A 27,888-nucleotide genomic window follows, 5' to 3' on the forward strand; every position below is an offset into this window, starting at 1 on the left:
CCCTGCAGGAGCAGGAGGCGGAGGAGGCGGCAGCGCGGCGCGGGAGCGGAGAGGTGCCCCTCGGGGTGTCTCCGCGGGGGAGTCCGGAGGCGCTTCTTCCCGCGCCGCCGCTCCGGCCTGAGCAAAAGTGAAGGAGGCGAGGCTGCTGCCGCAGCCCTCGGTCGGACTCGGCTTGGCGCCGGGGCTCCTCCGCCACAGGGAACGTGCCGCCCGCTTCTGCTGCGGAGAGCCGGGAAGTCTCTCTCTCTCTCCCCCTGCGCGCGTGTGTGTGGCGAGGCCGCGTTGCGTCGTGGAAAAAGAGAAGGCGGGCGGTGATTTCGAGCCCCAGCTCCAGATCTTGCTCGGGTATCTTTCTGTGTATGCACATTTGGAACACACACATCGGATCCCTCGGATCGACTCGTCACCCCTTCTCCGCCGCGCGCGCGCGCGCGCGAAAACACCCCGACAGATCACGCCGACGGCCGGGTCCTGGGAAGGCGCCCTGCCACAGGTAGCCGCGGCGGCCCCGCGCCTTCGCCGGCACGCTTGGAGGGAGAGCCGCGACGCGCGTCCACACCCGGAATCGCGCGTGTCCCCCCTCCCCTTCCCCAAAAGGGTGCGGAAGCTTCTGGCTGAGGACCCCCGCCCCGCGCGCCCACTCCCGCCGCATCGTGCGCCCCCCCCCCCGTGCTCTTCCTCGCATCCCAGGATGAATCGTCCTCCTCGCGCGCTGGGGAGGCCGGCGGAGCGAGCGGCGGCGCAGGCGAGGAGCCGATCTGCTCCCGGGTGGGCTCTTCTGCAAGGAGGAGAGCGCGCCGCCGCGAGGGTTTCGCCTGACCAACGGCGCCCAAGTGCTCGCAGGAACGGGCGCAGCGCCTGCTGAATCGCCGAGGAGCTGAAAGGCCCGGAGGAAGTCCAGAACCGAACTGTAGGGCGGTCGGGACTTGCGCCGGCACCCGGGAAAGGGGCGGCTCCCTCCGGCTGCGACCCCGGGGATACTTTTCAAGCGACTCAGTGGGTGCCCGTCGGGTTTTGGAGCGCCCTCTTTCCCAGGACGAGCGGGGAGGCTGGAGTTTGGGAGAGGGCACGTGAAAAAGAAGACATTTCTCTCCATCGCCACCCCCCACCTCGGGATCCTGTGAGAAATAAGACTTATGGCGCTTCTGGACTTCGGGATGAGAAGCGCCGGATCCTAAAAGGAGCTCGTCGGGGCCTCTGTAAAGTAGTAGTTTGAAGCTGCCCCCCCCCCCCTTCAGAAGCCTGATGCTGCTACTGCCTGTCGCTTGGCTCTGCTGTGAAGGGAATGCAGCTGTGCTCCAGGCACAGCTGGAGCCCCTCTGTGCCAGGAAAACACCCCCCTGGTAGTTGGATTGTGTGAAAGTCTGGATTTAGGGGGCGGAGAGGGGGCACCACCCTCTTTGGCCCATCTGCTGGCCCATCTGGGAAAACCTCTATAAGGATGCTGGCCGGATGGAGAGAGCTGTCTACAGGGATAAGTGCTACACTTTGTTGCCTCCTCTTCTTCTGGCTCCTGTATTCTCATCCACCCAAGGAAGGTACGTTCATACACCACTTCGCCACTTCACCTTTGCAGAGAGTGCAGGGAAGGAGCTTCCCTATTCCGCCTTCAAGGCTATGCACAAATCGGAACCCTGCAATGAGGCTGGGGTAATCTAAATAGGGATCATTGCCGCTGTCTAAGGTCCTGAGGGTTATCCTGGGGTTGCTTGGCGAGGAGAACATGTTAAAACAAATCTAAATGCCTGCCCATTTGGCCATGATCACCCCTCCTTTATTTAGGTTGGAAAGAGCAAGCAGAACCAGAAAGGCACATAGGGATTTGGACAGAAAGGCCTTTCAGGCACCCAAGACTCCTCGGATTTTATAAAAGCACCTGGTAAGCTTCAGGCCAGTTGGTATGTTGAAGCAGGGAAGATGTAGGCCACCCCACCTACCCACCCTGGCAGAATTGCTTTAAGCACATTACATATTCTACTCCCTCCCCCCTCCCCTGCCCAAAAAACCCCAGCCCAAGTATGGGCATAGAAAACAAAAGCAAGCAATTGGAAGCTAGCTGAAATGCTGTGCCATAGTGGCACCCAGGTTATCCAAGGAACACGGCCTGGGTTACCTTTTCACAGATGAGTTAGAGAGTCCTTTCAAATTAAAATCAGGACTCAAGACTCCAAGAACACATTTGGTCATTCCACTAACCTCTCCTTTTATAAAAGGCTACAAAGGCAAGAATGAGGAACTGTTGACCTCACTTCCAACCCATCCCAGGTTTTCCTTCCCTGGTTTCTGTGGGTCATTTGAAGAATTTAAATTTCAAAGGCATAAGACACAATCTATACATTTCCTACAGTTTTTCCATATAGGAGGCAGCAGGGTTGAATAAAAGAGCAAACAGCGAATTTTAAGGCTTTACTTCTGTGCAAAGTTGTGTGGGAAGAAGGCCCATTGAATAATGAGGGCCTTCAAGCTACATGTACAATAACAATCCTCCTGGAAGGAGATTTAAGTAGCAAATTTCTCATATCTGTAAACTGCTTTGAGGTGGTTTTTTGTTTTTTTTTACAATTGAGCAGTTTATAAATTTTATGAAATAATAAAATAAATATCTAAGAAGGATTCAGAACTTGAAGAGCCAATGACCAGGGCAGAAGAATGGTGGTTCTAGCCAGGAGAGAGACATTTGCACTTGACAAACACACACATGAAGGGAAACCTTCATGAAAGTAAAGATCTGGAGGACTTCAGGAAGGCTGTTTAAATCTTTATCTGAGGCTGCAACCTTTTATATCAGGGATGGGGAACCTGTGGCCCTTTAGTTGTTGGAATATCAACTCTCATTATCCCTGATATTTGGCCATGCAACAACTTTTGGAAGGCCCAATGTTTCCCATCGCAGCTCTAGATGCACAAATCTGGGAGTAAGTCCCACTTAGTTCAGTGGACTCATTTCTGAAGATCTGAGCATGGGCATGCACAATGGGCTGGATTCAACTCAGTGGCCCTCCCAAGCAGAAACTTCCTCTAGCACAATCCGACTTTCCACTCCTCCTCATGGATGCCTCCTGTGACCCTCCCCAAAATGGTTTGAGGCAGGAGAACCCCCAGAACAGGGAAAGGAGAAGGCAGATCATTCCACGAAGCAAGCAGAAATGTTTTCACTAATGGAGCCATCTGCCTAGGACTGCACTGAATTCCTCCCTGTGACTTCACATTCTCTCTGCATCAAACTCATTTTCTGTGCCCACCTTGTTTAATGGGGGCAGTTCATGGCTGCTGTGTTGCTCTTAGCACACTGGGTAATCTCCCACTGACCCTTTCTAGTGGGCTGAACAATTTTGCATAGCAAACCTTTACTGGAAGGGCTCAGGTCTGTTGGCTGCTAGCTACTTTGAGCAGTACTGTTGTGGGCGGCAAGTGACATGACCATGTTTACTGCATGGAGTTTGAAGACTGATTTAATCTGATACTTGCAGTCCAGTTGGAGAAAGTTTTAAAATTTAGGCCGAGTAGCCCAAGTAGCAAGCCTTGCATGGGAGAGAAAGCACCTCAGTCTAAGGAAGAGGGGTTTTTTTTGCATTGTTGGTTTTGATTTAGACATTTGATTTAGACATTGGCTTATTTCTAGGATTCCATTTCACTTTCACGATTAAGTACTTCAACATGCTCAACATGCACTTAATTGAGATGCTTTTGGAGAGAGAAGGAGATGAACAGAGAAAGGAGCTTCTTTGTGTAGAAAACATTAAGGATATGTGACCTTCAGGACATGCTATCTTAATATATCAACCCAGTTTCATTGAGATTTGGTTGCTGAGATGCATCATGGAGCTTGATCAGGTGATGGGAAAAGCTTCTGCTTGAGCCCATAGGGAGCCAATGCCAATTGCAGTAGACAATACTAGACCGGCAAATGGTCTGGTCTCCTTTAAGATCAGGTTCCAATCCTGTCACTAGCTTTCACTTGTGATACTGAACACATTACTTTGCCACAACTGGGTCTCTTTCTGCAGCCTAAACACAGTGACCCTCAAACTTGCCATTCTTAGCTTTCAGCAGAGCTTATTTTTTCTGGTCCTAAGACTCTTCAGTCACAGGTAGCCAATGTGGTACTACCCCCTACTTTAAGCAAAAACTACCAGTGGGGAAAGGAAGGAGGTCTGTGATGAGTGAGGTCTCCTTGAAGGTCCCAGAGTCCATTAAATTTGCAGTTTTGTTCCTGAAAGAGATTATTTTCCAAAGGCAAGAGCCACCTAGGCCTGTGTGTGGTTGGGTTGTTAATGAGAAACTAGTTGCTATGATTTTCTGCACTCAAGAGAATGATATATCACCTCTTTGACTTCCCAGCCCACTTGATTTGGTATTTGTTTACAGAAGAGTGCCCTGGAGGCAACTGGTTTCTAAAACTCTTTACAAGGCGCAAGCCCACAACTTTGGGAGAGGAAGACAAATGCTTTGTTCATTTGGCTGTCCTCCCAATGGGGAAAAGACCCACCCATGTTCACCATTAATAACTCTGTGGTTCAGTTTTGGTTCGCTCAGGGTCCCATTTTCAGATGATAGCTTCTAAGGGGAGTTCAGTTTTCCAGGTTGGCAGACATCTACCAGAAGAGGAACCCAATGTCTTTCTATTTTCTATTTTCATTTTGACTTACCACAGAAAATCCTAGCCATGTTTGTGTCTGAAACACTCCACATGAAGCACCACTGAGTGATGAATAGGAATTACACAAGGAGTAGACTATTAGAAGCAGTTGGCAATTTGCATGGGTAGCTGCTAGCCAACATTTCCTGGGTCCCCCCCCCCTCCTGTGTGTGCAAGATCCACTGAGCCCTGTTAAGTAACTGATTTGTTGCCCTTGGTTTTCCCCAACTTCCTTTCCCCCAATTTACGCTGTGTAACAAACAGCTCTGCAAGCCCAGAAGCTGCAGAAGAAATCCTGTGCTGATGTTTGCTCACCCAGAAACATAAAGAGCACTGTCAGCGTAAACGTTCCACCGAGAGCTCCCAAGACAGGCTTCCTGCAAACCAGGATGTGAGGGGCACTTTTCAGATCCATGTGGATCCATAAATAATGTCACAATTAGCAACTGCAACCAAACATTTATGCAATAATTCAGTTGATGCAGCCTCAGCCAGTCGAGCAGGAGCTATGAGTTCAGTGCTGATCACAGGCATGCAAGAGGCAAGACACTGCCAAATTACCAGCCTCCATGCCAGAGCCCTAGGTGTGTTATAGGCCACAAGGCTGGTTGCTGCACAGCTTCTTTCACTGGACAGTTTGTAAAGCAGCTAAGGTGGAGATTGCTTGCAGTTCATTGCTATGCCTCCATGGCAAGGAAAGCCAAGTGCTGGGATGTGTGAGTGTGTGTACATATCACACACACCCCAAACAGACTTGCTTTTAGATGTGCTGTATAGCGAAAATTCTAAGAAGAATCTCATAAATCCAAAACTAGCTATGTGATTTTTGCCTGGAATTCAGCAATAAATAAAACAGATGGAAGCAGCATTGATCTATAAGAAAGATTCTGAAATCCACAGTTGGGCAATAGCTTTAGGCGGACCGAGGAAAACGTCACAAAACAGAGCAAGTGTTTTGAGTTCTTCAGAACTCTTCGTTGGCTGGATGTTAAGCAAAATGGACGGAAGAGTAAAAGCAATAAGGAACCCAACTGGCTCAATGTTGTAGTTGTAAAGTCTGCATTTAGACTCAGTGGCAAGCTGAAGATTGTGGACTGTATTACATCCCATATAAAACAGTATCACAGCACATTAAACAGGGATGGCTTCTCACAAAAAATCCTGAGAATTATCATTTTTTAAGTGTGCTGAGAGACCCCTATTCCTCTCACAGAGTTACCATTCGCAGAGCGGTTTCTCCAGCAGTCCCTTTCCCCAGGGAACTCTGGGAAATTATAGGTCTGTGAAGAGAATAAGGGGACTCCTAACAACTCTCAGCACCCTTAACAAACTGCAGTTCCCAGGATGCTTTGGGTGAAGCCATGGCTGTTTAAAGTGGAATGATACTGCTTTAAATGCATAGTGCAGTTTGGGCTTTACCTGCTAGGTCATGAGAGGGGAACTGGATCTGGCGGGTGGGCTAGATTCTTCCTTGCCCCACCCCATGACCCTTCTATGACTGGTGGGCAGGGCCACCCAACTGTCAGTCACCTGACCTCATTATTATGCCAGGTATCAAGTTGAAAGGGCCTTGTCGTTGATGGACGTCAGAGGCACTGTCATTCTGTACCTCTCGATTGACGGGTGCTGAGAGATATATTTGTGAAGTCTCTGAGTGGTTTCAATACAAACCTCTTGCAAACAGGCTTCAAAGTACAGTCGTACATCGGAAGTCGAACAGAATCCGTTCCGGAAGTCCTTCCGACTTCTAAAATGTTTGACTTCCAAAATGCAGCTTCTGATTGGCTGCAGGAAGCGCCTGCAGCCAATCGGAAGCTGCAGAAGCCCTGTTGGACGTTCGGCTTCCGAAAGAACGTTTGAAAACCAGAACAACAACTTCTAGTTTTTGGTCATTTGGGAGACAAAATGTTCGACCCCAAGGCATTCGGGAGCAGAGGTACGACTGTAATGGCAGCCAGTCATGCATTTACCTCCCTTACACCTGATGTCACGTAAGATGACAGGCAAGTGGGCACTGTTTGGGGAAAATGGCTTTGTGGGCCAAATTAGGACCCCTTTGGGGCCTCATTAGGCATGTGGACAGAAAGTGTCCCACTCCTGTTTTAGGCTAAACTTAATATACTGTGACAAAGAATCAACGGCTTTGGAAACAAAATCAGGAAGAGTGACAATGACTGCTCATTTCCCTCTAATACAGTCTTGTTCAATATGTGCCATGGTTGTGTTTTTCAGGGCTTTTGAAAGTGCGCAAGACCAGGAATGCCTCCATTGCAAAAGAGGTTTGCTCTCGTAAAGTGAAATGTATGCTGTGTAAATGCTTAACTCTGCTCCAGTTTCAGTCAAGACTAAAGTTTATTAGTTTATTCCAGGAATTTATCCCCCACATTTCAGTAGCTGTCTCAAAGCAGCTCATGTACAATGTGTAACATGGAAAACGTGTATTGAAACATCAGAAAATGGAAACATTAGAACAATATTCATACTACAAAGGTCTCCTGAAATAAAACCATTTTAGCCCAGCTTTTGAAACTTAAGCAGGGATGGTGCCTGCCTGATTTCTAATGGGAGGGAATTCCACAGATGTGAAATTTAGAAGAAGAAAAAAGCAGAAAGTTCCAGTAGAATTGTCGTACATGACAAACTACACAGGGATTTAATGTCGTTTCAGCATGGTGCGGCAATGTGTGAATTAAAGCTCCTGCTTAATGCCTTTTTGCTTTGAGCAAACCATACTTCATATGTTGTTCGAGCTTCTCTTTGATCAGCCAAATAGGTGGTGGGTGGAGAGATGCCAATAAAATCTCTGAGTCAAGTGTAGACCCAAAGCTAAAATTTGCTATTTTTGGCTTGCCATTTTACCCAAGGGAGATAATAAATATTTCATGCTTGCTTTAGATGAGTTGCATGAGGGTTTGTGAGTCCAGTTTAATGCCATACTCTGCAGATGCAGAGAGATATACACAAGTGCTAACTGTTGATTATGCTTACAAATAGGGGGAAAAATATATATCCAGAGATGGAGAAATGCAGCCTCCCTTTCCCCCAGAGCTAGCACAGAGGAGGAAAACCATGAAGTGAAGAGATATTATTCCCTTCACCTCTATAAAGGATCAAGGCTTGCTTTTGTGGCCAATATGAGATCCGAACCAGGGCCTCGGAAACTCTTAACCTCTTTATCAAATCAGTACTAAACTAGTATTGAAACTCTGCAAAGCATCTTCCATAAAATGAGCAGTTCTCCACTTTCAGTTCTCCACTTGCATTATAGATTAAGTAAAGGGTGGGCAGACTTTAGGTTTGTGGGATCTGATTTCTTTTTTAATAGACCCAGAAAGCTGTCCACCAATCAGAGCCAGGTGCAAAATACCAGGAAGGCGGAGCCAGCTACAAAAGGGTGGCTCAGGCAGTGGAGCCAGTGACCTATTGCCTCCCCATGAGCCATCCAGTGGGATGATCCATGTGTCGAAGTCTGCATCTGAAATACTACAGATCAGGGATTCCTAACAAGCTAATAGGGGGGAGTCTTTTTGTTCCTTCTATTACTAAACAGCTGGAAGCCAGAAAACCTTGATCTGCCTCAAAATGGCAAATAATCTAGCAGAGCCCATCACTTGAAGCCTATGTGGTGGGACAGTACCTGACTTCTACTTTCCTGGAGCGTAGGTAAGGTTGGGCCTGCAGGTTGCATTGATGGGAGCCAATCCAGCAGTCCTGATGATGCAGCCCTGTTGCTTAACCTCACCGCCACCCCAGCCAGGTGGGCAGCAGTAACACCTGTTGCTACTGTTGCCCACCGCTGCTTTAGATGATCTGCTACTCTCTTTGGGGGCTCACGTGTGATGTGGCTGAGGGTTGGTGCATTAAGGCTCCTTTAGGACAAAGGGTTTCTATAGAACATTTTCAGATCCCTTCCAGCCCCACGATGCCAAATCAATTCATGTGAAGATAAAGAAGGATGTAAAAATGAAACGCATTAGTAGAGCGATGGTGCTGAGACTCCGAGGTGACAAAGCATTCCATTGATATTAAGCAAATTGGGAGAAAAGAGCGTTCAGCAATTAGCGTACCCAGAAAACTAGGGAACCGGGTGTTAAAAAGCAACCATTTTTATTCCAGAAAGAATTAGCTTGGAATAAATTGTACCGTCTGTTTCTACTTTTGCAATCACTGACATGGATGATAATTGCCTTTCTACACTTTAGGGCATATTTCTGAGATCACAGAACATGGCAGCTATCCCTTAATGTGCTTTAATCACCTCTTTGCTCAGGCAGTTAAAGAAGTTGAAGCGTTTCCCCCTCTTTCTTCCTTCCAATCAATATTTTCCAGAGCGGTGCCTTTCCCCTGTTTTATTTCCATTTTGATTTGTCCCTCCTCTCCCACTGTCCCTCTTTCCTCCCTCCCCCCCTTCCTTTTCTTGATTATAATACATGCCAGGGACAAATTCACTACTTCATGGATGAAGAACCTCAGGCCCACATGCAGCTCTCCACACTTAGCTTCCTGGCCTCTGAGATTCTTCCCAGGCCACATGCCCTCTTCAGCCACACCCCTCACCAGCCCTGCCATACACACTCCATGAGTGTTTCTGCCAGGCAGAGCTCTTACCTTCCTTGCCTGGACTGATGATGGATAGAGATGCATATGTGTCAAGGAACAGGTCCACGGTACAAAGGTAAAACTAGCATTTATTGATGCATCTACTTTTGCCTGTCACCCTGCCCACCACTGGCCCCCTGGAAGGCTGTCCAGAAGGCAATCTGGCCCTTAGGCCAATCTAACCCCACCCCTGCACTGCTTGAAAGATAGCAGATAGCAGGCTGGGGTGCCTAATCACAAGTAAACGTACTTTCCTGTAGGCATGCCTCCTTGTTGCTTCAAGTGGCAGTCTTAAAGGGGGCAGCATTCCTTGCAATGCCTGCATAGATATTGCAGGACACATTGCTGGTAGCTGAAGCAGCTTGCCAAGTGGGGCAGGGCTGCAACAGTAGCCTCCTGGCAGCAGCATGGCTGGGAGGCAGAGTGAGACCAGGGCTGTCTGGATGAAGTGGTGTAGCCAACCCAGCGCTCCTGCTGGCAAGCCTACCTCATTCACAATGTTACAAACAGGACGCAAACTGAAACTCAGCCATCCTTCAAAATCTGCACTTCTTTATATTTTGCCAGGCTGTTCTCCAGCCAAGTAAGGTGTACAAAAAAACCCAACAGTATGCATTAGAATAAAGTGCGGATAAAAATGCATGCATATGTGAAAATAGCATACAAAAATTATAATGTCAGGAAAAATTGTGTGCATTGCAAGGCAAATTTGCCTACATACATTAGAATTTTGCTCTGAAATTGCGCTGAAATTGCTGCATTCTCATGAGGACTTGTTTTTAAAAGATTATTCAGAAACTGATGCAGGAATATGAGGAACTGAATATGGAAAAACTGGAAACTGGGGGAAAACAAACCCTGAAATTGAGAGATTTCCCCTTCTCTATCAAGGAGACTCTCCAGCATCTGTTTGAAAAGTTGCTTAAAAGCAAACTTGTAAGATGTGATGGGCAGGTGCAGACTCCTTAAGACTTTGGGATGTCTACTGTGGGTCCATGACTGGCTGCGATACTTGGCACATACCTGCTCTGCAATCAGGAGCCTGTGTTTTGTCCATCACACTTTACATTCAGTTGGGCTGTGAGAAACACAACCGCTGTGTGAAACGGCTCCCCCAGCCACACTGGGTCACGGAAACATCCCAGTGTGAGTAACTTGTGGCACTTGGATATGCTGACGATAAGGAGTTATTTAAAGCAAAGTTACTATGAGTCTGTTCCCTGCTGATGTCAGTAGCACTGAGCAAGCCAGGCAGGATCCGTCCCCAAGTCATCATAAGCAGGAAAAGGTATAACAGAGCATGCAGCAAGGTAAATCATACCCAGTGAATGCAGTTCTAATAGAAACGTCTCAGCCGCTCACATCTACTTATTCAGATAACAAATAACTCTCTCTAGGAGAGTGAGAGAAAAGGGAGCTGGAGATTGAATGTATATATTACAGTCCAAATAAATATGAAAAGGCTGTTGCATGTGCCGGTATAAATCCCAGTGATCGCATGCACTTCCGTCACATGAATGCCACTGAAGAAGATGTGAGGAAATGAGAAAGTGGTGTTGCCCATCTAATAGGGAAGCAGAGGGGCTTTTGAACTTATTCAAAGGGGCAGGCTATAGATACAGATATGTGGAGATACATATCTTGAGTATATTATACTCAAGGCTCAGGGAGAATGTAAAAGGAATTCGGACAGACAGTAACACAAGAAGTAACAATAAGGGGCTTATGAGCCAGCAGGCCCAGTATTTGTAGATCTGCATTCTGCTTCCCTGCTCTGGATAACAGCTGATAGCGCAGCAAGCAGCAAGAAGAGTATATAGAGATTGAAGGAAATGGTTGGAACATACTGTTATCAGGGTGGCCAGGCAGGCAGGTAGGAAGGCCAGCCTGCCGGCCTGCCCAGGTAGATAGGTGGCAAAGACAAAGTGGAATCCATAGGAGCAATCTCTTGCATGCTTGCTACACAAGCAGCGAGTCTGTGTGAGGCCAACCCATTTAAATGGGAAAAGGTGAATGTGAGGCTGTTTTCCTGCTGCCCAGCCCCTGCATGGCATTCCCCGAGCTGAAAAGTGGAGAGAAGAGCAAAAGGGCTTTGGGAAGCCCCGTGCTGGCTAGAGGTGGCTCTCCAGGTAAAACACTTGGATGCATGGCTGGCGGTAGTCCCTGCTTTGAGATCTCAAGCACTTTACAGCATTTGTAAAGAAGGTAAAACCTTCTGTTGAATGTCCGGGTTCAGCTTCTCATCTGAATTTCACCCCCTGGACTGTTGGCTCGTCGTGTGTGTGATTCTTCCAAACTTCCAGATTCCATCCCCAGGGGGACTAGTGAGAGGAGGAATGGATTCAGCATATTGAGAATCTAGTGGCAGGTCACAAAGCTTAGCTATGCAGAATGGCTGAATTTGGTCCAGTGACTTGGGGCATTGCTAGCTATCCTATGGAGATAGGCTGGGTTCCTCGCAGCATCAGGATAACCAGGCTGCTGGAACTGTACAGGCCTGGTGTAATTTTTTTTAAAGCAAACAAACAATTTTTTATTGGTTTCTAAAAAAAAATACAAGAACCACTTGTAAACACTTATCCAGCAGTACATCTAATGGTGTTCATTCTGTCCATTGGCTCTAGACGTAAACATATTCAACATTGAAACATAATGCTTAACATAACCTCTTCATTGAAAATATTGGGTGACTGGTATAACTGGTCATTAACATACTTAAAGAAAGGGATTCACATTTCTTGGAAGGTGTCTCTATTCTCGGCATGATTTTTATCCTCTTTTATCCTATCCGCTGATTGCCAAAATTGGAAGATGCAAAACCAGTAGAATCATTTTTGTTTTCAGTGAAAAAAGGTCTACACATATGCACAAAAGTGTTTCACGGGGAGTGGTTGCATTTGAAATGTAGTGTGTGTGTGTGCATACTCAATTGGCGCTGAGTCATTTTAGGCTGCCTCTTTAACCCAAGAGGCCTGACTCCTCGTGTCCTGCTCTGGCAAACAGGCTGCGTGCTTCTCCTGTTCTGCTGGGATTAAGTCTGTCTCATTTCCCAATCTCTCACTGCAGGAAAGGAGCTGGAGGTGGGGACGTGTGAAATCACAGCATTGGACAGAGATATGAGCCATCCCAAGAGGATGATTGCCAGGCAGACAGCGCGGTGTGCTTGTCGGAGGGGTCAAGTGGCTGGAACAACGAAAGCAAAACCTGCATGTGTGGATGGTAAGAGAGCAAGGTCTCCTTCTCCCTCAGTTGATTGTTCCAAATATCTGTGGATCAGGTCCAACAAGGAATAAGAACATCTTTAAACGTGGAGAGAAATGTTGAGGCTTCTTGGTGCTCTCCTACTGATATTCATCACAGTCTCTGTGAACTCTCCAATGCTAGCAGGGACTGCTGTCTTTCCCCCCACTCTAAATCTATAGGTCTCTGCCAGGGGTGCTGAAACTAACCAGCTGAGGTTTTTCTAGTCAAAACTAAGATCCAATAGAGTTATAAAAAGAATAAAGTTATTACATTCAGTTTTGGTGAGGAACCTCAAGCCTGGGGGACAAATGTGGCCCCCAAGCCTCTCTGTCTGGCCTCAGGGACTCTTCCTAGGCTACAACCCATCACCAGCCGCATCTCCTACTGACCTTGCTTTGCAACCCCCTTGAGTGTTTTTGCCTGGCTGGAATGTGTCCTTGATAATGCCTCATGCTTCCCACTTTTGCTTTTGGCCCCACCCACAACTAGCCTGCTGCCTCAGGAAATTTGCCCAGAAGGGAAAGTGGGTCTCAGGCTGGAAAAGGCTCCTTACCCTTGGGTTTGGACTGATGTGCAGTGCCGCTCCATCTGCGTGCTTCAAGAGCCCCCTCTCACTCTGAGGAGATACATAAGCCCTCTTCTGATAAGCATGTTGTTGTAAAGCAGTTATCGGTGCTTAGCATTTCTAGGTGCCCGCCTGAAGAGGAAGCCCATCTCTTTAAAAAGCTCTGCAACTAAAGAAGAGTGTGCAGCTTCTCTGCTTCTCATTCTGTTGCTCCGCTTGTTCACTGTTCCCTTCTTTTCCATCCACCACTAGCAGAGTTTGGATTTGATATCCTGCTTTATCACTACCCGAAGGAGTCTCAAAGCAGCTAACATTCTCCTTTTCCCTTCCTCCCCCACAACAAACACTCTGTGAGGTGAGTGGGGCTGAGAGACTTCAGAGAAGTGTGACTGGCCCAAGGTCACCCAGCAGCTGCATGTGGAGGAGCGGAGACTCGAACCCGGTTCACCAGATTAAGAGTCTACCGCTCTTAACCACTACACCACACTGGCTAGGTAACCTCGTGGGCTGTGTGCTATAGCGGGTGGTATATCAGATTGTTTGAGCGGTTGCATTGCTTCTTCTTCTCTACTGTGAGCATCTGAGGAGACAGAGGCAATCTCTGGGAGAAGGGCCACTCTCTATCTGTGTGGAGGCTTTATTGTGACTTAAAACACTGGATGACAAAAGTTCCGAAGGAGAGAGTAAGAGAGAGGGGAGCAGAGTTTATCCACACTTACCTTTTGCCCTGCCCTTTCCAGGCGGAAGTCTGCACCTTAAGGCTCTGTGCTGAGCAAACATCAACTTGGATTGAAGTTTGCTCCAATTGAACTTTAAAGAGTGGGTTTCCATGGGGAAAGCTCTGGAGCAAAAAGAAAAGAAAAGAAGAAAGGGGGGGTGCTTGGACACAGGGCTTTAAATTGCGGGCTGTGCCTAGAAACTAGAAAGAGCAGAGGAAAGGTAAATGTGGATAAGCTGGGAGAGGGAGAGGGAAAGAGAGAGAGAGAGAGAGAGAGAGAGAGAGAGAGAGAGAGAGAGAATAGGACCTAGTGGGCAGGTCCTGAGAATACACTTGCTGTTGCTGATATCCATTAACTAGAGTGATCAGGAAAGCTTTGGCCTGTCTGGGGAGAAACAAGAAAACCTCAGGGAAATAGCCATGTGTTTTGGATTCTGAGACTGAGGGTAGCCTGGTCTTGAGCTGCACGGAAATGGTTTGGCTCCACAAAATCATTACTTTCCCATTCTAGGAATCTACTTGATCATATTTTGGGAGCTACTGTGTAAAAACAAAACAAAAATGCACTGGATTCTCTCTTGGACCTTAAGGCCTTACAAGAAGCTTCCCTGAGGCTTTGGCGTGTGGGCATGTGTTACCTTGTGTTGTAATGTCCTGAGATTGTGCAACAGTGACATGCTACCTAGTGTTGCTATGTGTGTGTGGGAAGGTGTCCCCCGCCTGTGGGTGGGTGTTTGGTACATGTGGCGAATATGAGGCTATTCTGAGCTCACAGGTGGCCTGTTTTCTCACGTTAGGGGGTGTTATGACCACATCATAAAGCTTCATAGATTTGATCCACTCTCCCCTTTCCCCTTCCCTCTTCCTTTGCTTTCATTTCCACTCTGTTCCCCCCTTTTCCTCTTCCAGTACTCTGTTTCAAAGGGCCTTTCTCTATGATGAGCAAAATATGTCTTAACAGTGCCACGTTATGTGTGCTTATATAGAAGTAAGCCTCACTCTATTTAAGTAAGTAGTTAGTATGTGCAGGCGTGCTCACCTGTTTTGTGGAATCCCACTCCCATGAAATGGAGGGGGTGGTCTCGCTGGTGGGGAGAAAACAGACTCATTTAGGAGGGCAGTTGGTTAACTGCACCTTTATCGTGGTGCAGTGTAGCACAATGGTTAGAGTGTTGGACTGCAACATGGAAGAGCAGCACCTGAATCCCCACTCAGCCATGAAGCTCATGTGTCATAATCTCTCAGCCAAACAGCAATGTGGGGAGGATAAAAATAGAGAGGGAACACCCCTTTGAGCTCCTTGGAGAAAAGGTTGGATATACCGTATTTTTCGCTCTATAACACGCACCCGACCATAACATGCACGTAGTTTTTAGAGGAGGAAAATCCATAGGCATGCCACCCGTAGGCATTCCCTCCATAACACGCACAGACATTTCCCCTTACTTTTTAGGAGGAAAAAAGTGAATGTTATGGTGCAAAAAATACGGTAAATATAAAAATAAGTAAAGATTTACACTATGAATTTGACATAGGAAAAAGCCCAAAACTCACATTTTATCTGTGGTTCTTGTTAAAACCTGTGCTTAATTTTTGTCCCTTTTTGCCTCTCTCTCTCTCTCGCCATACTTTCCTTCCTCCTTAACCTCCCTGGCTACGTTCGGCAGCCCAGATCATTGTCAACAAACAGTGGTGCGGAATGGAGCCTTGCGATGATGGGGAGCAGTGCACTTTGTTAATAAACCGTTCAGGCTGGAGCTGCACTCGGCAACTGGGGCGAATAAAAACAGTCACGGTAAGCAAACTTCCCTGGGAGTCGCCGAGCAAAAACAACTTCCTCTTTTGGGGACTGAGCTGTGGGAAGGGAGGGAGGGAAGGAGGGAGGAAGTTGCCCATAGCAGGGGCAGGATTCTTGCTAGAGGGCATCTTGTGAAAAGAGAGAAGCAGCTTGTGAGCCAAAAAAGTTCTTTTCGGACCATGGCAGATCTGTACTGGCTGCAGCAACCGTGTTCTGCCTAGAGCAATTCTGTAGGTACCAGCTGTGCAGAAATACCACAAGGCGAGGTCTGTTCCTGTTCTTTGTATCCAGACCCTGTAGTGTAGCCCTTTTCTGTCATTCTAAGATTGCATGGAGAATAGGGATGTAATCTGATTCTTGGTACCAAGGTATGGGGAAATCCTGCACGCAAGGCTACAGGCCAGTTAGAACATGGGTAGGCAAACTAAGGCCTTCTCAATCCAGCCCGCAGATGGTCCGGGAATCAGCCTGTTTTTACATGAGTAGAATATGTCCTTTTATTTAAAATGCATCTCTGGGTTATTTGTGGGGCATAGGAATTCGTTCTTCTTTCTCCCCCAAAATATAGTCTGGCCCCCCACAAGGTCTGAGAGACAATGGATCGGCCCCCTGCTGAAAAAGTTTGCTGACCCCTGAGTTAGAGGCTTGGCCAGCTCATAGCAAATTTCACCAGCACTCCTGGTAGGGAATAAATAGTGGAGGGGATATTTGACTGGCCTGCCCACAACATCTCCTTTTCTTCCCACATTGTCTGAAGGAAGACTACATATGTGTCTGGCTGAAGATGCTCAGAAGGTTTCTGTGATCCAGAACCATGCCCAGCCAGGGTTCCCAGCCACAAGGAGGGTTTATAAGCACATCCTGGCAAATAGATGAAGAATCTCCATCCATCTTGTCTTGGGTGTGGCTGGCAGGGACGAGATGTCAGAGGCGAGGCTGGGGTGCATTTATTCCCACCTGCATTCTTTGAACTAGTTAAAAAATGGGATGTGGCCTACCATCTAGATTTTTGAGAATATTAGCCTTCAAAACACCATATCCAGAGGGCTCTTTTGGAGGGAGGGGGGTCACTATATGCACAGTGGAGCAAGGGAGGAAATGCTGGGAAGCAGAGGATGCCTGAAGTGACGCTCAGCTTTGGCAGAATATGCGGTGCCATTTCTTCCCGTTTATCCTGTGAGCACAGGGAGGCATCGCCTGCCCCTTCTGCCTGTGGGGAATCAGCCTTGCTAATAGAGTTGGTACATGGGCCACGCACGAGGGCTTTGCCAGCTATTAATATAACTCACTTGCAGGGACCCACATCAAGCAATTTGTTTTGTTGACTTCACCGCAGGCGCAGGAGGGATCGTGCTCTCTGAGGGCCTTTTAAAACGACTGCTGCCTAGACAGGTAGAGATGGATTTGGGTGGATCTTAAACAAAGCTCTTGGCGGTGCAGAGAGGGAGTAATAAGGCCTGCAAAACAAAGGAGCTCCATTTTTTCCTCCATGCAAGTTGACAGCAGAATAGTAAGAGTCCCGGATTACTGCCTTGGCTTTGTGCTGGGTGTGCTGCAGTGTGGCTTCAGCAAAAATGAATGTGCATCATAGTTAAAGCCAGTTCTTCTTTATTCCTAAGGGAAACTCCAGCCACTCTCCCTCTGTTCAGTTTTCCAGGCTTCAGCCTGAAGACCGCGCCCATGCTTTAGAGTGCTTTAAGGCACCTCCCATGCCGTTGCTTTCCTGGTCTCTCTCATTAATCTCTTTCTCCGCCTGCTGGTCTAACAGGTGGGGGAAGAAGATGAAAGAAGGAGCGGGCTGTGAGTGCAACTGCTGCATCCCTCCTTCCACCTGTCTGTGTTTTATGGTGGCTGTTCCTGCTATTGCCCATGTTCAGACTGTGAGTGCTGTTCTGAATGTAGCTGCAATGGGATCAGTCATACACAAGAGGGAAAGAATAAACAGGTTCAGGGGAATAGCAGAGTTTGCAGATGTGCAAAAAAACATGGGGGGGGGGGCCTTAAGTGTGAAGGGCATTCCCCCACCTCAACAACCTAATGAAGACTAAGCATGCTAAGGTTGTGGAAGAATGACTGACCATTAGCAGGGGGGGGGGCGTGAAGGGAGGGGCAGCCAATGGAAAACCATGTGGGATGGGAGTAGAAAAAGAATGGAGTATGAGGAGGAGGCCATGACTGAAATGTGGAAAAGATTGTTCTGCACAGCAGTATCCTGTTGTAGGTCCCATCGAGGTGGATGTTAGGATTTTGTGTTGCCATTGCTTCAAGATGCATAGGGTGGCATCCATGTCTTGCTCCCTTCCACATTTTATCTTCACAACAACCTTGCAAAGGTAAGACCTAATGAGAGGGACTAGCCCAAGGTCACCCATGAAATTTGGCAACCTCTGTAGATCAGGAATGGCAGGTTTGTTTGTTTGTTTTGTAAAATTTATATACCACTTGATTGTAGAAAAAAACTCAAAGCGGTTTACAGAAAAGATAAAACAATAAAAAACTTTTAAAACTTGCAACCTTAATTTAAAGGAGACAGTGAAAGTGAGAATAGACTCAAATTAAAAACTCACACAAACTTTCTAAACATCTGGGTAGATTTGTCTAAATAAGAATGCCTTGAGCAGGCACCAAGACGAAATCAGGGATGGGTGGTTATCTTAACTGAGTTGCACAAATGTCGGTACAGACCGCCTTCTACTTCTTATTTCAGTTCATGGCAATTCAGAGCATGTCACTTCTATATCAGAAATGACACAGGAAGTGGTTCCTCCCCACCCCCACCCCATGGGGATTCAGTGCTGATGGGGAACAATGACGTGGTCAAGCCCAGGGTTGCTGCCCTTCAGAAATCTGGGGAAGCGGAGGTGTGGTGATGCTGGAGAACCTCTTCTTCATACGCCACATTCACAAAGGTGGCTTAAAGCTTAAAAACATTTTTCCTGGAACATCTGAAGCCACCCTGTTAACTACAGGAGAGTGTGTGGATTGTAATTTGGGTTATTCACCCTTTTCTAGTAGTTTTGGGGAACAGGCACATCAGAACAGCATAGCAATGCTTTTTGCGGATGTTGGGTAGTGGAGAAACTTGACGTTTCACTTGAAAACCTGTTTCCCCCCTGCTACCATTCTAGAGCTGAGGATTATCTTTGGCCTGCCAAGAAACTTGTGATGCCTCCAGGTCCACTTTCCTGCGTTTGGGGCCTTTGCAGCCATGGCTGGCCTATTTCATGCTCTCCCAGCCTCTCTGGAGCTGGCTTTTGAGCAGAGCTGCTTGGCTGTCTTCCACCACCTGACGTGGGAAGGGACGTAGGGTCAAGAGTGCACCCAGGAAGAAGAGGGGTGTGTGCCAGTTGATTTCTTATTCAAAAGGCATCGGAGCTGAATGCTCCTTTAGCAGCACCCTCCCAGATGATCACACGGATCCAGGAGCAGCTGGCAGGCTACTGGATGTGCGAGGCCCAGCAGCCCGTGCTGCAGTCAGCTCAGTAAGTGAATAACAATGAATGGGGAGCTGGAGGTTGCTTCAGAAGCGCACTGGGATTTTTATTAATGCCAGAGGCTTCGAGGTTTAGAGGGAGGTGAGCGATGCTCCCCACAGAAGAGCGGAGAAGGGCATTGCCAGGCCAAGCCCGTTTGCCTCCCATGTACGTTTTGCTCTGGGCATCAGTTGGGCTGCCAAGACCAGCTGCCAGGAGGGCCCCTGCACCTGTAAATAATGGCGCTGAAGAAATTGCACCAGATGCAACTTCCCCCGCTGGCCTCCCCCCGGCCACGTTTCACATCTGCTGAAATTCTTCCTTCCCCCAGTGCAACGCTTAGGGCAGAAGTTAGGCATCATACTTGATCCAGGGCTGCCATGGAAAATGGCAGCCCCACCTCAAGTTCTCACACACCCATATTATGATGCAAGCATGTTGTGCATTTCCCTGTTCCATGCTGCCACACACAGTGGGGGAGATGGGTGGAGAAATATATAGCACAATGATATTGCAATGTGGGTGCATGTGTCTGAACATTATGGAGATAAGAAAACAAGCTTTTGGGGTGGGGAGGGGCAAGGCTGATCGGTTGGGTCCTAAGCTGGCTCTGCTTCCATCATGTAATAATATTGGGGCTGATATGGGCCCAGTGATTTTGCCAGCTCCAGCCTAGGGCAGTGATTTGCCTGCACCCCTACCTTCCACCCTGGCTGACAAGCTGAGCAAGTCTGCAGACAGGGCAGTAAAGCCACATCGGTGCAATCAGTGCTAGGATTGCACTAAAGCCATCAGTAATGGGAGCCATTCTATGTTAAGTGTTGTATGAAGGCAGTGCATTCTTTTTGTCTGAATCGGCCACCAATCAATTCAGTTGGGTAACCTGGAGTTCTTCTATTATGTTCAATAAAGAAGAAACTCTCTCCACTTTTTCCTCCTCACACATAATTTTGTGAGCCTCTGCTGTCCCCAGACACCAGCTCCCTCAGCCTGAAAGTGGAGATGAGCGTTGCACACCATAGTCGAATTCGACTGGACTTAACCATCCAGGGGTCCTTTACCTTTTTACCTCTTACACCTCATTGCCTTTCTTCATCCTAAAAACAAAACAAAACATCGAAACACATTGCCATTTCTTTGAAGGAAATGTGCTCCAACCTGTTAATCATTTTCACTGCCTTTTGATACACTTTCCCCAGCAAATATAAAGAGACAGAGACAGAGAGAGGAAATGTGGTTTACCCCTCACAGAGCTACAGTCGCCAGTACCTATTACAAACCACATTGTCTTTGCACAGCCTAAGTATATGCAATTAAAATAATCAAATATTCCTCCTTGCCTACATGCCTGTTTTTCAATATAGTGCTTTCTTTACCCATTTCCTCTGCTGTCCCCATATATATCTCCCTTTCTAAATTTTAAGCCCGCTGGAAGCAGGGGCTTTTCAAAACCTGTTCTTGGTGAAGTGGCATGCACATTTATATTATGGTATTATATAAATAAGAACAATTATTTCACCTTTGAGGTATTTCAGAACTCTCTGGTGGATGCTGTCAATACTGTGTTTTTGATTTTGTTTAAAAAATAATGTGAATCAGCGGAAGGACTTAATCTCTTGTCGCTTCCTCTTTCCTGCCCAGGAAAAGTGTGTTTAGGTGTCTGTCCAACATCTTCCCATGAAGACCAACACAAAGAATGCATTCAGTTTCATCCTCCTCCAGTAATTCCTTTCACATCTTTGTCCTCTTAACGGCCTGACTGCCTCCTGGCTAGTTTCACGCTTCTGATGCGTTTAAAGATGTTTTAATCATTGACATATTGTTTTTAACAATATGGTGCACTAATACTTTTTTTTTTTTGCTTGCTTGCCTTATTGTCAACTTAAATTTGTTTTTTTCCAGAGAGTTTCTTTTATTCTCATTGGGCAAGACCCGCTTTTTAAAAGAAGCCTTCTTGTCTTTTAAAGCTTCCTTGACTCTGCTCATTAATTCTGCTGGCATTCTGTCGGACTTATTAGTCACTCTCATGTTCTGTGGTATACATTCTAACTGAGCTTCTATTGTTGTGGTTTTAAATAACTCCCTGAAGGGATTTGACCCTCTTGACTCTCTAATTCAACCTCCTCCTGTTTAATCTCCTTTTTTTAAAAAAAGTTTTCTCTTTTAAAATTAAATATAACTGTTGGATTTCCTGGACAACTTTCTCCTCATAACCATATCTGTTACATTTGATTGCACTGCGTTCAGTCTTCCCAGTCAGTCTGATATGCCCAGTGTCACCTCCCCTACAGTCCGTTCTATGACTAAGGCTCCTCAGGTTTGAGGAGGGAACTAAATACAATTTTGACTGCCTTAGGTCACATGACATCTGCACCGTCCATTTAAAGTACTGTCGTACTTTGGTTTTCGAACAGCTTAGTTCTCGAACGTTTTGGCTCCCAAACGCTGCAAACCTGGAAGTGACTGTTCTGTTTGCGAACTATTTTTGGAAGTCGAATGTCCGAAGGGGGTTCTGATTGGCGGCTGGAGCTTCCTGCAGCCAATCAGAAGCCGTGATTTGGTTTCCGAATGTTTTGGAAGTCGAACGGACTTCCGGAACAGATTCCGTTAGACTACTAAGGTACAACTGCAATCCACTTTTAGAGTCATATTTTCCCCCAAAGAATCCTAGGAACTGTGGCTTGTTAAGGGTGCTGAAAGGCCCCAGGAGACCTTAATAAGCTACAGTTTCCAGAAATCTCTGGGAGAAGCCACAACTCTTAAGTGATATAAGTGAGTTTTAAATGCATGGTGTGGATATAACCCCCTTCATGGATCACTGCCTTGCCGTGGCGAAGGGGCTTGAATAACTCGGAGAAGCTATGAGCTATGCCGTGCAGGGCCACCCAAGATGGACAGGTCATAGTGGAGAGTTTTGACCAAACGTGATCCACGTGGAGCAGGAACCGGCAAACCACTCCAGTATCCCTGCCAAGAAAACTCTATGGACAAAGACAAAAGGCATATAAAAGTTATAATGCTAGAAGATGTGCCCCTCAGGTCGGAAGGCGTCCAACATGCTACTGAGGAAGAGCGGAGGACAAGTACAAGTAGATTCAGAGCTGATGAAGCGGCTGGGCCAAAGCCGAAAGGACACTCAGTTGTGGATATGCCTGGAAGCGAAAGGAAAGTCCAATGCTGTAAAGAAAAATATTGCATAGGAACCTGGAATGTAAGAACCATGAACCTTGGTAAGTTGGATGTGGTCAAAAATGAGATGGCAAGAATAAATATTGACATCCTGGGCATCAGTGAACTAAAATGGACGGGAATGGGCGAATTCAGTTGTGATTACCATCATATCTACTACAGTGGGCAAGAATCCCATAAAAGAAATGGAGTGGCCCTCATAGTCAACAAAAGAGTGGCAAAAGCTGTATTGGGATGCAATCTCAAAAATGAGATACGAATCCAAGGCAGACCTTTTAACATCACAGTAATCCAAGTTTATGCACCAACCACTGGTGCTGAAGAAACTGAAATTGACCAATTCTATGAAGACTTACAACACCTTATAGAATTGACTCCAAAGAAGGGTGTTCTTCTCATTATAGGGGATTGGAATGCTAAAGTAGGGAGTCAAGAGATAAAAGGAACAACTGGCAAGTTTGGCCTTGGAGTTCAAAATGAAGCAGGGCAAAAGCTAATAGAGTTCTGCCAAGAGAACAAGCTGGTCATCACAAACACTCTTTTCCAACAACACAAGAGACGACTCTACACATGGACATCACCAGATGGGCAGCATCGAAATCAGATTGATTATATTCTCTGCAGCCAAAGATGGAGAAGCTCTATACAGTCAGCAAAAACAAGACCTGGAGCTGACTGTGGCTCAGATCATCAGCTTCTTATAGCAAAATTCAAGCCGGTAAGCCGGTAAGATACAATCTAAGTCAAATCCCTTATGAATACACAGTGGAAGTGAGGAACAGGTTTAAGGATTTAGATTTGGTGGACAGAGTGCCTGAAGAACTATGGATGGAGGCTCGTAACATTATACAGGAGGCAGCAACGAAAACCATCCCAATGAAAAGGAAATGCAAGAAAGCAAAGTGGCTGTCCAACGAGGCCTTACAAATAGCAGGGGAAAGAAGGCAAGCAAAATGCGAGGGAGATAGTGAAAGATACAGGAAATTGAATGCAGATTTCCAAAAAATAGCAAGGAGAGACAAGAAGGCCTTCTTAAACGAGCAATGCAAAGAAATAGAGGAAAACAACAGAATGGGAAGAACCAGAGATCTGTTCAAGAAAATTGGAGATATGAAAGGGACATTTTGTACAAAGATTACCATAATAAATGACAAAAGTGGTAAGGACCTAACAGACGCAGAAGACATCAAGAAGAGGTGGCAAGAATACACAGAGGAATTATACCAGAAAGATATGGATGGTGCGTACACTCCAGGTAGTGTGGTTGCTGACCTTGAGCCAGACATCCTGGAGAGTGAAGTCAAATGGGCCTTAGAAAGCACTGCAAATAACAAGGCCAGTGGAAGTGATGGTATTCCAGCTGAACTACTTAAAATTTTAAAAGATGATGCTGTTAAGGTGCTACACTCAATATGCCAGCAAGTTTGGAAAACTCAGCAGTGGCCAGAGAAGATCAGTCTACATCCCAATCCCAAAGAAGGGCAGTGCCAAAGAATGCTCCAACTACTGCACAATTGCACTCATTTCACATGCTAGCAAGGTTATGCTTAAAATTCTACAAGGAAGGCTCAAGCAGTATGTGGACCAAGAACTCCCAGAAGTGCAAGCTGGATTTAGAAGAGGCAGAGAAACCAGAGACCAAATTGCAAACATGTGCTGGATTATGGAGAAAGCTAGAGAGTTCCAGAAAGACATCTACTTCTGCTTCATTGACTATGCAAAAGCCTTTGACTGTGTCAACCACAGCAAACTATGGCAAGTTCTTAAAGAAATGGGAGTGCCTGATCACCTCATCTGTCCCCTGAGAAATCTCTGTGTGGGACAAGAAGCTACAGTTAGAACTGGATATGGAACAACTGATTGGTTCAAAATTGAGAAAGGAGTACGGTAAGGCTGTATATTGTCTCCCTGCTTATTTAACTTATATGCAGAATTCATCATGCGAAAGGCTGGGCTGGATGAATCCCAAGCCGGAATTAAGATTGCCGGAAGAAATATCAACAACCTCAGATATGCAGATGACACAACCTTGATGGCAGAAAGTGAGGAGGAATTAAAGAACCTTTTGATGAGGGTGAAAGAGAAGAGCGCAAAATATGGTCTGAAGCTCAACATCAAAAAAACGAAGATCATGGCCACTGGTCCCATCACCTCCTGGCAAATAGAAGGGGAAGAAATGGAGGCAGTGAGAGATTTTACTTTCTTGGGCTCCATGATCACTGCAGATGGTGACAGCAGCCACAAAATTAAAAGACGCCCTCTCCTTGGGAGAAAGGTGATGGCAAACCTAGACAGCATCTTAAAAAGCAGAGACATCACCTTGCCAAGAAAGGTCCGTATAGTAAAAGCTATGGTTTTCCCAGTAGTGATGTATGGAAGTGAGAGCTGGACTATAAAGAAGGCTGATCGCCGAAGAATCGATGCTTTTGCATTATGGTGCTGGAGGAGACTCTTGAGAGTCCCATGGACTGCAAGAAGATCAAACGCATCCATTCTTAAGCCCTGAGTGCTCACTGGAAGGACAGATTGTGAAGCTGAGGCTCCAATACTTTGGCCACCTCATGAGAAGAGAAGACTCCCTGGAAAAGACCCTGATGTTGGGAAAGATTGAGGGCACAAGGAGAAGGGGACGACAGAGGATGAGATGGTTGGACAGTGTTCTCGAAGCTACAAACATAAGTCTGACCAAACTGTGGGAGACAGTGGAAGACAGAAGTGCCTGGCGTGCTGTGGTCCATGGGGTCACGGAGAGTCGGACACGACTAAACGACTAAACAACAACAAGTGGATATAACCTTATTCAAAACGCTGCCAGGTTCTCAGCAGCAGGGAAGAAAGGAGATTGGAAAAGCACTCTTGTGTTCCGTCCTTTTGCCTGACTTTTTAAAACAACTTCCCTCCCATTAGAAATATGGGGGTGGAAGACTATGGATCTTTCGGAACATACCTTTTGCCGGTCCTCTCTGCCAGACCCTTCAACTGATGTTGAAGCTGGTATGTCAATAGGGCCAGTGTCCTGGATGTTTCCATGTTGGTAGGGAATCTGAGAATCTGACATCTGATCTCCCTTTCTGACTCAGAGTTCTTTTATGGCGGAAGGAGATCTGATGCATTCCCCTTAGGATGCCCTCCTATGGGACATAGGATTGCAGTGTGTTCTAAGGCTTTGTCATATTTACAAATGTTATGACTTGTATGTGCATTTGCACCCATTCCACATACGGAAAGTTTAAACCACCCAGTATTCCAACCTTTTCCTCCTTTGGCTACCTCTCTTGATTTCTTTCTCCATCAAAGATCTCTCCCAGAGCTTGCTCAGAGTTGTATGTTTACTCTCCAACACCAAATTATTTTATAGACCCTAAAGTTTCCACACACAGTGATTCAGTGGAAGAGTTTATTCCTCTTACGTTTTCTAGTTTAGTGTTAAAGTGCCCTCTTTAGTGCATAGAGGAACATCACTCCCAATACCCCCCTCCTCATTTTTTCTGCATCCTGGGACATCTGGTTTCCCTTTGTCCCACTGGGTTTCTGAAACATCCACCCTCTTTATGTTCCCATTTAGCATCAGGCCCTCCACTTCCCCCATCTTGCCCTGGAAGCCTCCAGCTAGCATTGTTTCATAAACAGAACATGATGTCCCTCTCCATACATCATTTTCATGTGCAATTTTCACCCACAACTCTTTGGTCTCGCCGGCTGTCATTTCTTCCTGTATGCCCTTTGCCAAGATCTATCTCTCCCTTACTTCCATGACCTAAAATATTGACACCATTACCCTCAAGGGACAAGTAACATCCTGAACCAGATGGTCCCCCACCTCCTGGCAGCTTCCTTTCGGATATCTTTCTAGAAGATGCTCTGCAGCCTTTTGGATATGAAAACACCTGGTTCCATTGCTGTTCAGGCGGAACCTGCCTCTCTTGTGCAGCCTCAGTCTCTCCCCAGAAGTTCCCTAGTGCCTAACAAATCTAAACCTTTCCTCCCAATGCCAATGCCTCATCCATGCATTGAGACCCCGCATGTAATTCTCCGGCTGTTAAGGGGAGATAAATCCACCTTGGGCTTTCGGGACAGGGGATGATGGAGGAGGGGTGTGTGAGGAGCGGAGAGACTCATCCATATTTATCAAACGCAATCGCAGATTTGGCAAATCCCATCCCGATCGCCCCGGCTCTTATTTTGCATTGTTAAATATTCATGCAAGCTGGTTGACAATGTGAGGTTTGCACATTTTTGCCACTGAATCATTTATGTACAAATCAGGGGAAACACAGAACCCTGCAAAAAAAGGGGGAAAAGGTGACTCATTGGGAAAGGTTCAGAAAAGGGCAGCCCCGATGATCAAGGGGATCTCTCCTATGAAGAAAGGTTGCAGCATTTGGGACTTTTTAGCTTGGAGAAAAGTCAAGTAAGTGGCAACATGAATGAAGCTCGTAAAATTATGCATGGCGCTGAGTTGCTGGGCAGAGGAACATTTCCTCCCTCATGACACTAGGACTTGCGGAGATCAGATGAAGCTACATGGTGGAAGATTTGTGACAGATAAACTATGGAACTCTCTCCTGCAGGAGGCAATGGTGACCACCAACGTATGTGGCTTTGAAAGAGGGCTGGACAAATTCATGGAGGAGGGGGCTGTCAAAGATTACTACCCATGATGGTTGTACAGTGGTACCTCGGGTTACAGACGCTTCAGGTTACAGACTCTGCTAACCCAGAAATAGTGCTTTGGGTAAAGAACTTTGCTTCAGGATAAGAACAGAAATCGTGCTCTGGTGGCGCGGCGGCAGCAGGAGGCCCCATTAGCTAAAGTGGTGCTTCAGGTTAAGAACAGTTTCAGGTTAAGTACGGACCTTTGGAACGAATTAAGTACTTAACCCGAGGTACCGCTGAACTGGGCCTCCACAGTTTGAAGCAGCAATGCTTCTGAATACTAGTTGATGGGAACCATAGGAGGGGAGACGGCTGCCATGTCCATCTTACAGGCTTGCCACAGACATCTGAGGAGCCACTGTGAGAACAGGATGCTGGAGTAGAGGGACCACTGGCCTGAGCCAGCAGGCTATTTTTATGTTCTTACTTTAAACTGTAATCCACCTGGTTGTGGCTTTTTGCAAGAAAGTTTGTAAGCAGGAGCAGTGCACCTCCCGAACCTTCCATATTGGGAGTCATGCACAGCCTCCACTCTGTAACTTGCATTCACTTTCCTTCTATAGAAACTAACATTTTATGAGGAAGCACTTTGAAAAGCTCACAGAACAGAATGAGGGCAGCATTTCTACTTCATCCTGGAACCATCCCCATAATGGGGAATTGAGGTTTCTCTTAGGGCAGGTCTGTTAGAAATGTTAATGCCCATACCAAAAAAAATCAATCGGGTTTCTACTGAACTCTGCAAAAATTTTGAATAAGTGACTCCTACTTTTCTTTCTTTCCTGTGGAAGAATTCATACTAATCTGGTCCTCTGGGGAAAACGCTTGCTCCCTCCTCCTTTTCCACAGCTCCCAAACTCTTGCATATCATTCTCCAACCCAAAGGAAAAAGCCGAGGGTGAGATTAAGGAGGAAAATCCGGAGCGAATGTGCTTAAAGCTGTTACGATCTGCCACCTGCAAGTGTGGCACATGTCAGTGGGACTTAACAGGATAATGGCAAGCTGAT

The 27,888-nt window shown here is 46.6% G+C and overlaps 1 protein-coding gene across 1 annotated transcript in view; it reads left to right on the forward strand.

Annotated features, from left to right (window-relative positions):
- The first annotated feature begins 969 nt into the window (after positions 1-969).
- LOC310679972 (chemokine-like protein TAFA-5) overlaps positions 970-27,888 on the forward strand; it is a 31,262-nt gene continuing 4,343 nt past the window's right edge. The window contains exons 1-5 of the mRNA XM_083446004.1: positions 970-1,538; positions 1,783-1,879; positions 6,872-6,918; positions 12,305-12,457; positions 15,432-15,559. Of these exons, the coding sequence (XP_083302130.1) occupies positions 1,442-1,538; positions 1,783-1,879; positions 6,872-6,918; positions 12,305-12,457; positions 15,432-15,559 (522 nt within the window). The 5' untranslated portion in view covers positions 970-1,441. The remainder of the gene's footprint in view (positions 1,539-1,782; positions 1,880-6,871; positions 6,919-12,304; positions 12,458-15,431; positions 15,560-27,888) is intronic.

The sequence above is a fragment of the Podarcis tiliguerta genome, assembly GCF_965153285.1.
Source record: "Podarcis tiliguerta genome assembly, chromosome: 6".
Classification (NCBI taxonomy): domain Eukaryota; kingdom Metazoa; phylum Chordata; class Lepidosauria; order Squamata; family Lacertidae; genus Podarcis; species Podarcis tiliguerta.